Source organism: Odocoileus virginianus, chromosome 18, assembly GCF_023699985.2.
Source record: "Odocoileus virginianus isolate 20LAN1187 ecotype Illinois chromosome 18, Ovbor_1.2, whole genome shotgun sequence".
NCBI classification, from domain to species: Eukaryota; Metazoa; Chordata; class Mammalia; order Artiodactyla; family Cervidae; genus Odocoileus; species Odocoileus virginianus.
In genome coordinates, this window is record NC_069691.1 from 882519 (window position 1) to 897023 (window position 14505).

Below are 14505 nucleotides of genomic sequence, written 5' to 3' on the forward strand. Positions count from 1 at the left end.
ATGAGTGAATGAAAAGACACGGTCCAGAAAGAGGACAAAAACTGCTTTTTCTCCACAAAAAATGGTTTGATTTTGGAGCAAAATGAACAGACCATTTTTTTTAAACTAAGTAAACTTGCAACTAACACCAGAAGTAATTCTGAGATATGTTTTCTCAAAAATTTCAGGGCCTGCATTCACAAATTACCTTGTAACTGTTAAGATAGAATTCCACTATCCCTTCCTGCTCTTCATTATGCCTCAAAGATCTGTTAAATATGCAATCTGACCATTGGGCTGAACAGTTTTATTTTGTTTTGTTTCTATTCAGCTTTATAGCCCCCATGGGAAGATACGCTCTAAGTACAAGAGAAGAGCATGAACTGCGGGCCTCTGGAACCCGACGTGCAGGCAGCTTCCGCAACAGTGCGAGAGCAGCGCTCCCCAGACGCAGGGCCACGCACCCATGTCTGCTGTCTCGTAGCCACTCTGCAGGATGGTCCTATCAATGCGGGCGATCAGCCACGTGCCCAGGATGCAGCTGATGAAGAGCCTGGACAGGCAGGCGCCCAGGCCCAGCAGCACGTTGTAGAAGAACAGAAAGTAGTTGAAGTTGTGGAACGCTCTCCTGCGAAGGGAAGCAGGCAGAGGGGAAGCACCCTTCAGTATGAGAAGGTGGCTAGGCAGGTGGGCTCAGGGGCCCTCCCAGACCTGTGGTCACATCCTACCTCTCCCACCTCCTAGCCGTGTGCCCTCGTGCCGTTCGTGGAAGTCCCCACTTCCGTTAGTGGAAGGCCGCACTTCACAGCTGATGTGAAGACCGGCTCAGAGACAGTGGCGAGGACGTTGAGCAGCAGGCAGGCTGAATGTGAGCGGGGCTGTAAAGCCCACGGGCTGCCGCTGGTTCGTGGTTACAGCAGTGTGGCTTCCCCACTGTCTGTTGCAACGGTGACCTGTCCCCAGCTAGAACTGCTCCAGGTCCTCCGGATAAAAGTTTGCAAGCTAACCACATGGCCTCCTGTTGCCTATGGGATGAAACCCAAATATTGCAGATGAATTCTGGGGTCCTCTCCGAGAGGGACTTTTCTGGTCTTGCCACTCTGTGCTCTTTTCCTGTCCATCACCATCTAAGGCCGCCGCACAGCCACCGTGTTGGATTTTCACTCTTCCTCCAACACATCCTGCCCTTTCATGGCTTCCTGCCTGCATCCATACAGTGGGGGCTGCGGCCACACCATCTGCTCATCTCTGCCTGTAGGAATCCTGCCATCCTACCTACTTTAGCTCAAACATCCCACCTGCAGCTGAAAGAACGCCCCAGCCCCTCCTCCCCTCCCTCCCTCTCCTCTTTGCTTTCTCTTGTAATGCTTCCACATCCTTTGGACACTACTGTCCCTAAATATCTGTGTCTGTCAACTCCAGTGGACCAAGAGCAGATCACAGGCAGATCGTGAGGAGTATTTCATTATCCTCAGTGCCCATGTTGCTTCCTCCATGATGAACAGCTTTGAGTGAATGAACTAGAAAGGATTGCCATGGGACAGGCACTACTGTTCTAAGTTCATATTTTAATACCTTTCATCCTCGGAACACCTCTCTGAGATATGCAAACTTATTTGTAAAGTGAGGAAGTAGAGGTTCATAGACGTTCAGTAGGGTCACATAGCTCATGAGGGGTGGAGCCAAGATCTGGCTCCAGGCAGTCTGGTTCCTGCGTTTTGGCCCCAGTTCTGAACCACTGCCCCTTGCCCTCTCAGAGTGTAGAGTGCACCCAGGAACCTGCCAAGGGTGAGGAGAAAGGCGCGAGACTGCCGAGCCCCACTTTTCCTGCTCTCACCTGTTGTTGAGAGCCAGGGGCTTCTGCTTGTCATCTGTCCCCATCTTTGGTTGCAGGAAGAAGCTGGCGGCAATCCATACCTGCAGGACCATGAGACCCAGGACGATGGATACGGTGAGGCTAAAACACAAGGCGAGACCATGCTGAGGTGGCCTTGTCCACTCTTCCCAAACTCTTGGAATGCCCAGTGATAGAGAGGAAAGAGATGTTGACTGCCCACCAGACCAACAGTAGCTTGAGCTCCGTCCTTGATGCCTACAGAGAATTTTGTCCACTGTGCAGATAAGAAAAAATGAGGCTTACAAAGGGGAGATGACTTTCTCAAAGCCGCATCATCAGGCCTTCTGGCTCCAGACCAGAACTCCAGGATTAAAACAGGTCCTTTTGTTGAGGGATAGCAGCTGGGCTGAGTCGTTTAGCCGCATAGGAATCAAAGAAAGGAATGGGATTTTCAGAAGAGTTCATGAAGGCCATGGAAAAACGGACAGGGCAGGCTCTGCCCCAGACTCATAGGAGGCTCCAGGTGAGCCTGGAACCAAGGAGTTCAGAGCAGCAAGCCCCACCGAGGGCACACAGACTGTGTTTGCATTCCCCGGCACCAGCATGGGCTGATGGCTGAACGAGGTTTTGGTTTCAGATTGCCCAGCTCCCCATCCTGCCTCCTCCCCTCCTGGGACAAATTGCTCAGCCTCTCTGTGCCTCTGTTCCTCATCTGAACAAAAAAAAAGGAGCTAATGTAAGTCCCAAACTCAAAAGGTCCTCAAGAGAAAAGTTGCAAAGTGAATTTTCAGTAATGTCAGCATTCGCTGTTACTTTCCATACGGGTGAACTGATGGGTGAACTGATGGGTGAACTGAGGCTTGGAGAGGCAGTTTACAACTCACACAGTTGATCTAAAGCCTAAACTCAGATTCCCTCTCTTCCACCAAACAGTCCTTTCTCTCACTCACCTGCCTGAACCTCAGTCTTCCCAGCGATACAATGGATGCGCACACACCTCCCACAGAGCTGAACAGTGCAAGTGGGAACATTTCATAAACTGAGGCTCCCATCACGGTGAGAGCATGGGTCCAGGGACTGGTGGAGCCCAGCCGGGAAGGGACATTTTGAACAGCGGCTCGGAGGGCCCAGCAGCTCCCAGGCCCTGGGCGATGTCAGGAAGCCCACCCAGCACTTACATCCCGATGCCTAGTCCTCGGAGCATTTCCAGTGCCTGATGGTGGATGACAGGAAGCACCAGGCTGTACGTGATCGCCAGGCCACACAGGCTCTGCATCACATGGATGATGAGGTAGCCTGTGGGCCGAGGGAGCCAGGGTTCACTCAAGGCCCTGCAGCATCCAGTCACACAAGTCCCTCCCTCCAGCCCCTCACCCCGCCAGCCTCCTCCCTCCAAAGGTCCTGGCACTCTTGCTTATGCTGTTTCTTCTGCCTGGCATGACCACCGACCTTCTGCTCACCCTGCCAGGTCAGTTCAAGCGTCAACTCCATTAGGAAGGCTTGGCACCCTGCCCTAGGTGTGGATAGTCACTTCCTCCCCTGGGTCACCACCACGCTGAGCGTACATGCCAGGACAGGTGGCAATGGTGACCTATATGAACGTGTGCTCCTCACCCCTTCCTGACCTTCCCGAAGGTCCCTCGAGGAAGAGCTGGGCTGCTTCTGCCCCACGTCCCTCCTCCCTGCCCACGGCCGGGACTCTGCAGGTACCCAGGAACGTGTCTCAAATTGAATGGGTCATGTGATGGCACTTACCCCACAGAATATAGGCTATCTGCCAGCCAGAGTACCTTGCAATGGCCACCTGAGATTTCGATAGAAAAAAAGGTCTGAGAAGGGAGACACCTTGATTACCTCTAACACATCTGTCCAGCATCACTGTCTCATTTGAGGGTCACCCGCCAAGCTACCAAGGCAGGTGTCATGATCGTCCTCATTTTACAGATGAGGCCAGATGGGGACAGTGGCTGTCCCAAGTCACCCAGCAGCGGAGCCTATACTAAAATTGAGGGCTCTGGACAGCCCCAGCCCAGGGCTCTTCCTTCCCCAGCATGCCAGCCCTGTCTGAGGGGCAGGAGAGCAGGGAGAGACTGCTGTAGACTTACCACGCTCTCAGACGAGGAAGGATTATGAAACTTCAGAGGAAGAAAGTGTTTATCCCCTGCCCACAACCTCTTGATGTGCTTTCTAGAGAGAGAGAGGGAGATTAGTAATGCTCATGACCCGGGCTCCTTACGTACTTAGAGCTCAACAGATGTAAACAGAAAGGCCTGTGGAGGGAGATGGCAGGCAGCTCAGCTCCCCTGTATTGACCACAGCTCTTGAGATGGTTCTAATCAGCCTTGAAATCTTTTTAAAATACTTTTTAAAAGTTGAGATGCAATTGACATATAGCATGACCTTATTTCAGGTGTACAATATAATTTGATATTTGTATATATTGTGAAATGATGATAGTGTCTTGTTAACATCTGTCACTGCACACAGTTAAAAAAAACTTTTCCTTGTGATGAGAACTTTTAATCTACTCTCTTAGCAGCTTTCACATATTCACTATTTTTAAACTATAGTCAAAGGAGCGAGGCAAGGCTTGGATGGAGAGCTGGGGCCTCTTTGTGTCAGGAGAGTCTTCACTTAGATGCCATCTGCAAGAGACTCACCCTTTGGGCAGCCAGATGGGGAGGATGTAAAGGCAGGATGCTCTGGAGGGGTGAGAACTGGCCCTGGGCTTCCGGTGAGTGAGTGGGTGACTGTGAACTAGAGACTGAGACAGACAGTGAGACAGAGAGAGAGGCAGAGACAGAGGCAGAGAAATGGGGAGAAAGAGAAGCAATAGAGACCTAGATTCAACTCCTATTGGCATGCGAATGCTGAAGGCCATCCCCTCCTCCTGACTTGTGTTCTTGAGACGATGCACCTGCTCCCCTCGATCCAACCTCCTGTGGGGTCCCCTGGAGCCAGAGTCACCTGCTGGGAACCCACTGTGGTTAGTCCTGGAGAGCAGGGCAGGTCTGACACCCAGCAGAGACACGAAGTGTACAAGAGATGATAAGGTTAGAAGAAGCCAGAAGACATGGTCATCTGCTAATAGACTGGCTAAAGAACTGTGGTGCTGGAGAAGACTTCTGAGAGCCCCTTGGACAGAAAATAGATCAAACCAGTTAATCCTAAAGGAAATCAACCCTGAATATTCATTGGAAGAACTGATGCTGAAGCTGAAGCTCCAATACTTTGGCCACCTGATGCAAAGAGCTGACTCGTTGGAAAAGACCTTGATGCTGGGAAAGATTGAGGGAAGGAGAAGGGGCCAACAGAAGATGAGATGGTTGGCTAGCATCACTGACTCAATGGACATAAATTTGAGCAAACTCCGGGAGATGGTAATGGACAGGGAAGCCTGTCCATGGAGTTGCAAAGGGTTGGACATGACTTAGCAACTGGGTAACAGCAACAAAGTTGTTTTGTTGAGTCTTGCCTGCTCAGCAGTGAACATGGAGATGAAAGTACTGCTTAGGGTTTTGCTGAAGACCAAAAGAAGACTCTAATCACAATGTCAAATTGATAGTAGAAGCTTAAATCAAATGCTATTTTGTTTGGTTTTGTTTAGGTGTGGTTTCCCCAAACCCTGTATACACTGCTGTTCCCAATTTGGGAATGACTGACACTGCTTGGGAATTCTGAGAAAAAAAATCTGTCAACCAGTTTCCTGCCTGAAGACACACAAATGCCTCCCAGAACCCCGTTACCTGTAACAAGCCAAGATGTGGAACAGGTAGCTCACACATGTGAGGGAGGCAGGCAAAATAGTCACCACCCAGACTTCTGAAATAGAAGAGGTGACACGAGTGACCTCAGAAGATGAACCAGAAACAATTTTTAAAATGCAGAAAGTCACAACAGAAATGTTTGGGCAAAATATATTGTGTTTCCTTTAATATACCTCTTGGGCAACTAAAGTTTTGCTTATTTCTGTTTCATTTTAGCGATATGCCCTCGATATCCTTTATTTCCTGTGTGTTTATAAACTTTTCCTTTGGTATTAATATTTTCAATCTACAATGCATAATAGAAACAAGCCTCCAGCCTTGTAAAACATCATTTATACTCAAACTTCTAATCACCACTTTTGGGGGAGGGGGTTACCCAACCCCAGTTCAGAGCCACCATGGGCAGCAGTAACTGGAATGAAGGTCTTGACTATTCCATTCATCCACCTTTTAGTAAGTTTTTAGTATTTCGTATCCAACTTGCTTTCAGAGTGACTCTGGGTGCTTGTGAGAGAGGGATGGAGAAAGACAGAGGAAGTAAAAGTTTCTGTACAAGCAGATTCTCAGTAGGTTCAGAAAAAGCATTTGAAAGAATCCAATACCTCTTTATAATAAAATCACTGAATAAACTAGAAATGGAAGGGCATTTCCTCAATCGGATAAAAAGCGTCTGTAAAACCCCCGCAGCTGACATCATACTTAATTGGTGAAAAACTGCTTTCCCCTTAGGTTCAAGAATGAGAAAATCAGTGTCCGCTCTCGCCAATTACATTCAACGTTGTACTGAAGGGTCTAGTCAGGGCAATTAGGCAAGAAAATGCATCTAGACTACAAAAGAAGAAATAAAACTATCTCTATTCACCAATGACATGTTCCTATGTATAGAAAATCCTAGGGAATAAGCAAACAAAAGTAAAATGATTAATAAATGAGTTTGAAAGGTTGTAAGACACAAGACCATATATAAAAATCAATTCATCACTGTACACTAGCAATGTGTAATCTGAAGATGAAGTAAGAAACAACTGCATTTGAAATAGTATCACAAAGAATAAAATACTTAAGAATAAATTTAGTAAAAGAAGCGTACAGGGAGAAGGCGAGGGTGGGGTGTTTCAAGAGAACAGCATTGAAACATGTATATTATCTAGGGTGAAACAGATCACCAGCCCAGGTTGGGTGTATGAGACAAGTGCTCGGGCCTGGTGCACTGGGAAGACCCAGAGGGATCGGGTGGAGAGGGAGGTGGGAGGGGGGACTTGGATGGGGAATACATGTAAATCCATGGCTAATTCATTTCAATGTATGACAAAAACTACTGTAATGATGTAAAGTAATTAGCCTCCAACTAATAAAAATAAATGGAAAAAAAAAAAAGAAAATCCCAGCTTTCCACAAAAAAAAAAGTGTACAACTTACTTGTACACTGAAAACTACAAAAGATTATTGAAATTAAAGAAGACCTAAAATAATGGAAAAACATATCACTTTTATATATATGATATTCTTTATGAACATGGCAATACTCCCTAAATTGACCTACAAATTCAAACCAACCCCCCAAAATGTCCAAAGCCTTTTCTGTATGAATTGACAAGCTAATCCTAAAATTCATATAAAAATGAAGGGACCCAGAATAGGCTATCCAACCTTGAAAAAGAAGAACAAAATTGCATGGCTCATATTTCTTGATTTCAATCTTACTATAAATCTACAGTAATAAGACTGTGGTATATCTGTAAAGATAGACAAGTAGATAAATGGAAATAAACGGAAAATCCATAAGTAAAACCCCATTGTCAATAAATTTTCAACAGGTATGAAAAGTATTAATTGTCTTGACAGTTTAATGGGGAAGAAATATGCCTTCAATAAATATGTGTCCCTCCACCCAAAAGGATTCATGTGTTGAAACTCTAACCCATGATGTGATGGTATTTGGAGATGGAGACTTTGGGAGGTGATTAGACTGTGAGGGTGGAGCCCTCATGATGGAATTAGTGCCCTTAAAAGAAGAGACATGAGGGAATTTGCTTCCTCTCCCTATTCTCCACCCAGTATGTGAGGACACAAAGAGAAGGTGGCCATCTGCAAGTCAGGAAGCAGCTCTCCCGAGACACCAGATCTGCTAGCACCTTCAACTTTCCAGTCTCCAGAACTGTGAGAAATAAACGTTGGTTGTTTATACCACACAGTCTATGGTAACTTGTTACAGTAACCTGAACTAAGAATAAATTAAATTTGAATGATATGAGTAAACTTTTCATATAATAATAGTCAAAACTTTGTTTTATCTTTTCCAAAGTGAAAAATAGATGATGATTTAATTGTTTCCACTGACACCAAAAAAAGATAAGCTATTTAAGATGAGAACATTCTCAAGGCATGTTCAATGCAGCCCCAAATAAATTGTAATAAAATGGCCTGTGTCTTGACCCCTTTTTTCTTCAAGGCAATCCAGGGAGGCATAGAGTAAGTGAAACGCAGATAATATGAAGACTAGCAGTAATAGTTACTATAGGTGTGCACCCACCACCAGTAACAAGCCCCTCTCTGTTCCATACAGAAATGGCAGAAACAAAGGTGGAATGTGGCTTTACCTTTGCTGATGTTAATCAGCTCTTTCACCTGCAGGAGGGCTGGTGTCCCTGTCTGGTTCATGGAGGTGATGTAGCTCTCCAGTTCACCTTCAAACACATCCAGCGCATCTCTCACATACACGAACACGCAGAACTCGATAACAATGAACTGGGGACACAGAGTAAGTGTTTCAAGGTCTCACCTGAGTCCTGCTCATTATATGAATAATATAGGGGGTCATTCTTTGGTTTTGAGGTCAAACTCTTTGAAGCTCAAAACTCAACTGAAATAGACTCTGGACACTTGCTTTACTGACATGAATGGGATTGTAACTGCTTTGGAGACAGGAGTCAGTCCAAACTCTGTTCTTCACAAAATAGCATACAAAAAAGTAAATCCCAAAAGGGCTCAAGAAACTCTTCAAACATTACTTCAATCAGAGTGACATGAATGCCTAACTTTGAATAAGGGGTGACTTTATGGACAATTCCAGACATTTCTCACTGTTCTCCTTTTTGCATTTTGGCAATGACCAAGTTGGAGGAGGTGCTGTTTCCTGTATGCATGACAAGCTTGCTCCTCTCCTATCATCTTGCCATCCTGCCATCATGCCCTTGATCATCATGCCATTGCTTCTGGAGTTCCTGATGCCATTTTACTTCATCAGCTGAATTTATCTCTGAATGGGGAGCTCAAATGCTACTATTGTCAGACAGCTTCTCCATCCAGAGTAATTTACTAAACTTCCAGAACACTTTCATCTTTTCTTTTCCTCTGTTTAGATGGCAGTACTGCATATCGTATCTTATCTTCTCTTAGACCATGGGCTACTCCCAGGCCAAGAGCTGCTGAATCAGCCTTCTTCTCTCTTCCAGGTCTTAACATGGCACTTGGAATGGAGTAGACAACTAGTAAAGATGTAATGGACACAATAACATCAGGTGACTTACTCACTGCTGCAGAGAACTCAAGTCAGTGGTCCATTAAAATCCATTCTGCCCTTCTTTGGCCACAAGGCTGGACTACATTTCCCAGCCTCCCTTGAGTTAGACATGGCCACATGACAAGGACCTCACCAATGGAGAAACAGTGGAAGGAACGTGTGCTGGGTCCACATGGCCTTTGAAGCCTCCCATTGCATTTTCCCACATACTTTCTCCTTCTGCTGACTGGATGCAGGGGGTGAGGATTCTCAGGGATGATGAAGGTACATAATGGAGAAACTAGTTATGGGACAACATAAGAGACTGCTGCCTCCCAAACCTGAACACCCACTCAACATTGTTAAGTGGGCAATAAATAAATAAATACATACATACACACAGTGTTTTCACTGAAGTATGGGGTTTTATGCAGTACCTCATCATAACCTAACACATTCACCTAAAAGTTATCACAGGACTAGTTTAAATAGGTATCATCCTCATACATTTAAAATGAACAGAAGACAATTTGGCCATTTTGGTTTCTCTACTTTGATTCTGCTTTTGACTTGGACATTCTACCTCACTTAGCTCTGACCACATGAAATGCTTTGATTTTGTGCTTTATTGATTTCTTGTTTTCAATTTCATAAGTTTCTGCTCTGCTTTTTATTATAATACATCTATTTTTCTGCTTACTTTGCATTTTAATTTGCTCTTTTTTGTTTGTTTCCTAATGTGAAAGCTTAGATGGTTGATTTTAGATCTTTCTTCATTTCTAATAAATACATTCAATGCTACAAATTTCTTTTTAATCACTGCTTTTGCTGGGCTTCCCTGGTGGCTCAGTGGTAAAGAATCCATGGCTAATGCAGGAGACCCGTGTTCAATCCCTGAGGTGGGAAGATCCCCTGGAGAAGGAAATGGCAACCCACTCCAGTATTGTCTGAGAAATCCCATGGACAGAGGAGTCTCGCAGGCTATAGTCCTGGAGTCACAGGAGCCGGACGCGACCGAGCAGCTTCACAACAGTGACAACAACAGCTGCTTTTGCCACCTGCCACAAGCTTCGATAACGTGTGTTCTCCTTTTTCAAAATGTTGCTAACTTGCCTTGATTTTTTTTCTTTGGCTCATATGTTACTTAGAAGTCTGTTGTTTTGATATCTACTCCTGGGGGATTTTCCAGTTATCTTTCTGTTATTGGTTTTTAATTTAATTCCATTTTTATTTGCGAGCAGATATCATGTGATTTTATTCTTTTACATTTAAGTGTGTTTTATGGTTCAAGATATAGTGTATCTTTTTGAATTTTCCATTTATTCTTGAGAAGAATATGCATTCTGCTATTGTTGATGAAGTAGTGTTTGGATTTCCAAAATATCCAATTGGTTGATGGCATCAACTACAATTCAGATTTTCTTACCTTGGCACTGGTTGCCATATGTTTTCTGCTCCATTCTGCCATGATCTTGTCTGTCTCTTCAGTTTTAGGGGCAAAGCTTTGCCCCATGACCTCCCTGCTCTTAGGGATTTTAGAAGAATTGTTGATTCTTCAGTTTGTTCAGATTTGTACTTGTTTTTAAGATGGAGTGGCATCTTGTAAGCTCTTTACATGTGGAATTGGCAACCGGAAGTCTCCATAAATAATTCAATTATATTTATTACTAATATTCACCACATGAGCAAAAGTGTCCTTAGAGTCAAAATGGTAGGGTCAAACCATTGTACTTCTTTGATTTACAGATACCCAGTTTTGACTCAGCTTTTAAAGAACAACCCTATCCTGTCCCCACCCCATTTATAAAATACAAAAGGGTTTGCTTAGCTCTACTTACAAGGTACAGGCAGATGAAAGCCAACACAATGGTTCCAATCATCCTGCTTGGGAACTGAAAGTAGGGGTCCCACTCATATATCCTGGTTTGGAACCAAGACTTATTTCTTTCTCTGTGAATGAATAAACATCAAGAGAAGACAGGTTGTGATTGTTAAACAAATGCCTGATTCTTCTGAAAATAATGTCATTTCCTCTTGATCTTAGAGTTTAGTGAAGAGAAAGAGCACTGGAAGATTCCACAGTTGTCATCCTCCCCTTATTCTTCAGAATAGGGACTCGCTTTTATTCAGTACAGCAATTTACTAGATAGAAGGCTGTAGTTCTTGACCTTTCTTACAGCTAAGAGTGGCCAAGACTAAACAGGCCAATGAGACATGAACGGAGGTGTGGGGTGGGACTTGGAGAGGCTGGCCAGGTGGAAGTGACAGCTGGGAGGGCCTCCTCTGTCTTTACTCATTTCCCATGCCTGCCATCTGAAGGGCAGACCTGGTGGCTGGTCCAGCTTGGAGCTTCAGCATCTATTCTGGACCACAGACAGACTTCATGAGAGCAACCCACGAAGTTATCAGAGGAGAAAGACAGATGATGTGTAAACTGCCATGATGGGCAGTCCAGGGTAAGGATAGACTGCCTGCTTCCAGAATTCTTTTATATGAGAAAGAAAGAAATCTCTCTCTTGTTTATGCCATGATTGTTTTGCATTTTCTGCTACATGTTGCCAACTATATTTCTAACCAAAGAATTAGCTTTGCAACTGTGGGACCTTGGATTAGACATATGCCTTCTCCGGGAAATGTCTCCGTGTACACAGCAGCAGTGGCAGGGGTAGGTAACCCGAATGATCACTGAAGACAGGTGCTTTTTCCTGGCCAAGAGCTCTGTCCTCTGCTACTGGTAACAGCACCTCAGTTCGTCCCTGGGTCTGTACTCGTCCCTACCATCAGTCCTGGTGGCCAAGTGAGGCTGAACCACTTCCTAGTTCCAGTGGTGAACATGTGACCCCAGGTTGCATGTGTGCATGCTAAGTCACTTCCGTCAAATCCAACTTTGGAACCCCATGGACTGCAGCCCGCCAGGCTCCCCTGTTCATGGGATTCTTCTCCAGGCAAGAATACTGGAGTGGGTTGCTGTGCCCTCCTTCAGGGGATCTTCCTAGCCCGGGGATTGAACCTGGGTCTTTTATGTCTCCTGCATTTGCAGGCAGGCTCTTTACCACTGGCGCTACCTGGGAAGCCCCTGACTCTGGTTTAACAATCAGTTTACGCCAATCACCTACTCATAGTAATTGTTTCTGGTATGGCATGTGGTCCAACTTGATCCAATGAAACACATTCATGGGAATTTTTTTAGAATTACTTGAAAGAAAACACTCTTTTCTGTGAACTTAAGCCAGAAGGGTAAAAGCTTAGCGATTCTGGTCTCTTGATTAAAGTGAAAGAGAAGAATGAAAAGCTGGCTTAAAACTCAACATTCAAAAAACGAAGATCAATTCTCATCACTCCATGGCAAATAGATGGTGAAAAAGTGGAAACAGTACAGATTTTATATTCTTGGGCTCCAAAATCACTGCAGATGGTGACTGCAGCCATGAAATTAAAAGACACTTCCTCCTTGAAATAAAAGCTTTGACAAACCAAGCCAGTGTATTAAAAAGCAGAGAGATCATTTTGCCAACAAAGGACTGTATAGCCAAGCTATGGTTTTTCTAGTAGTCGTGTGTGGATGTGAGAGTTGGACCATGAAGAAGGCTGAGCGCTGAGAATTCATGCATTTGAACTGTGGTTCTGGAGAAGACTCTTGAGAGTCCCTTGGACTTCAAGGAGATCAAACCAGTCAATCCTAAAGGAAATCAGTCCTGAACATTCATTGGAAGGACTGATGCTGAAGTTGAAGCTCCAATACTTTGGCCACCTGATGTAAAGAGCCGACTCACTGGAAAAGACCCTGATGCTGGGAAAAATTGAGGGCAGGAGGAGAAGGGGATGACAGAGGATGAGATGGTTGGGTGGCATCAACAACTCAACAGACATGAGTTTGAGTAAGCTCCTGGAGATAGTAAAGGACAGGGAAGCCTGGCGTGCTGCAGTCCATGGGGTCACAAAGAGTCAGACATGACTCCGTGACTGGACAACAAAGCAGAGAGATGAGGCAGAGAGACCTAGTTCTGAGAACATCAATCAAAGCCCTGGATCCATCTGTGTCTGACACTGTGACCTCTAGACTTTTTAACTAGGTAAAGCCATCACTTTTCTTTTTCTCTTTACACCCGTCTGAATTGAGTTTCTGTTATTAACAAACAAGCGGCCCCTGAAATAGTGCCCTCCAGTCATCTGCAGGTCTCTGACGGGCCAGAACCCGTCAGCCTCTGTGCAAACACAGAGGGCAAACAGCGGTGCTTACTGACGGGGGCGCGTCCGCAGGAGCTGCCTGACGTGCTCGGCCTGGTGAGCTTCCAGGAAAGGTTTCTCTTCCTGTGAGAAAAGAAGAGGTTGATGCTTTGGCTCAGAAAGTCTTATTAGTGTTTTGGTCTCTCTGAAGGATTACTGCCATGAAGGCCAGGATTTGGGGTAAACCTTGGCTATTTTCAATTGAACCATTCCCAGACACCTGTCATTTGTTAAAGAGACAATAGTGTCCCATTTCCTGTTTACCTAGGACTTGCTTTCAAGAAATGCTAGAGGCCTGACCTTCCCGGACTCTTCTGTTTCCTGCTTAGAGCAGCTTTTGTTTTGTGGAGTTGATTTCCTCTTGATATTTGGTGATTTCTCATCATAGTTCAAAATACGATTTCAGGAATGAAGTGCTCCACATCCCAGTGTTTTTATTTTTTATGAAAAGGAATTTCTCTTGCTTATTTCAGCAACACAGTAAGGGACTTCTATACCACACTCTCAACAATGGATAGATAATCCAGTCAGAAAATCAACAAGGGAACAACTGACTTGAACAACACTATAGACCAAATGGACCACACGGACACTTACAGAACCTTCCATGTAACACCAGCAGAACACATATTCTTTTCACAAACATTTTCTGGGATAGAGCACATGTGTGGCCACAAATAAGACTTAAATTTAAGAAGGTTGTAATCATACCAGGCATAATTTCTGACCACAAAATGTGAGACACTGATAATAGGAGGAAAATTCACAAACAGTACACTCTTGAGCAACCAATGGATCAAATAAAAAAGTCAAAAGGGAAATAAAAAATTACCTTGAAGCAAGTGAAAATAGAAATGCAACATATAAAAACTTGTGGGATGCAGCAAAAGCAGTTCTAAGAGGAAGTATATAGCAGTAAATACTTATATGAAGAAAAGAAGAAAGATCTCATACAAACAACCTAACTTTTTAGCTCAAGGAACTAGAAGAAGAAGCATAAGGGGTAAGATAGAGCCTCAGTGACCAAACTCTCTGGGTTCCAGTTCTGTCTCTGCTACAGACTAGCTATTGACCTTGGACAATGCAACTGATGTCTCCAGGCCCAAGTTTCCTAATAGAGAGGGGAAAGTAATAGTACCGACAGCACAGGGCTGCTAGGGGAACTTAGCCTGTTGGGACACACGTAGTATTTT

The 14505-nt window shown here is 44.7% G+C and overlaps 1 protein-coding gene across 7 annotated transcripts in view; it reads right to left on the reverse strand.

Moving 5' to 3' along the window:
- LOC110148572 (stimulated by retinoic acid gene 6 protein-like) overlaps positions 1 to 14505 on the reverse strand; it is a 41415-nt gene that overhangs the window by 1453 nt on the left and 25457 nt on the right. For 3 of the 7 annotated variants that reach the window (XM_020910618.2, XM_020910613.2, XM_020910616.2), the window contains 9 exons: positions 13326 to 13396; positions 10924 to 11035; positions 8184 to 8331; positions 5563 to 5638; positions 3922 to 4003; positions 3572 to 3620; positions 2995 to 3112; positions 1817 to 1936; positions 444 to 607 (listed from right to left, as the gene is read on the reverse strand). In XM_020910618.2, coding sequence (XP_020766277.2) covers positions 444 to 607; positions 1817 to 1936; positions 2995 to 3112; positions 3572 to 3620; positions 3922 to 4003; positions 5563 to 5638; positions 8184 to 8331; positions 10924 to 11035; positions 13326 to 13396 — 940 coding nt within the window. Of the gene's footprint in view, positions 1 to 443; positions 608 to 707; positions 1005 to 1816; positions 1937 to 2994; positions 3113 to 3571; positions 3621 to 3921; positions 4004 to 5562; positions 5639 to 8183; positions 8332 to 10923; positions 11036 to 13325; positions 13397 to 14505 lie in introns of those variants that run through there. The other 4 variants (XM_020910614.2, XM_020910615.2, XR_011492725.1 and 1 more) reach the window with 3 other exon arrangements.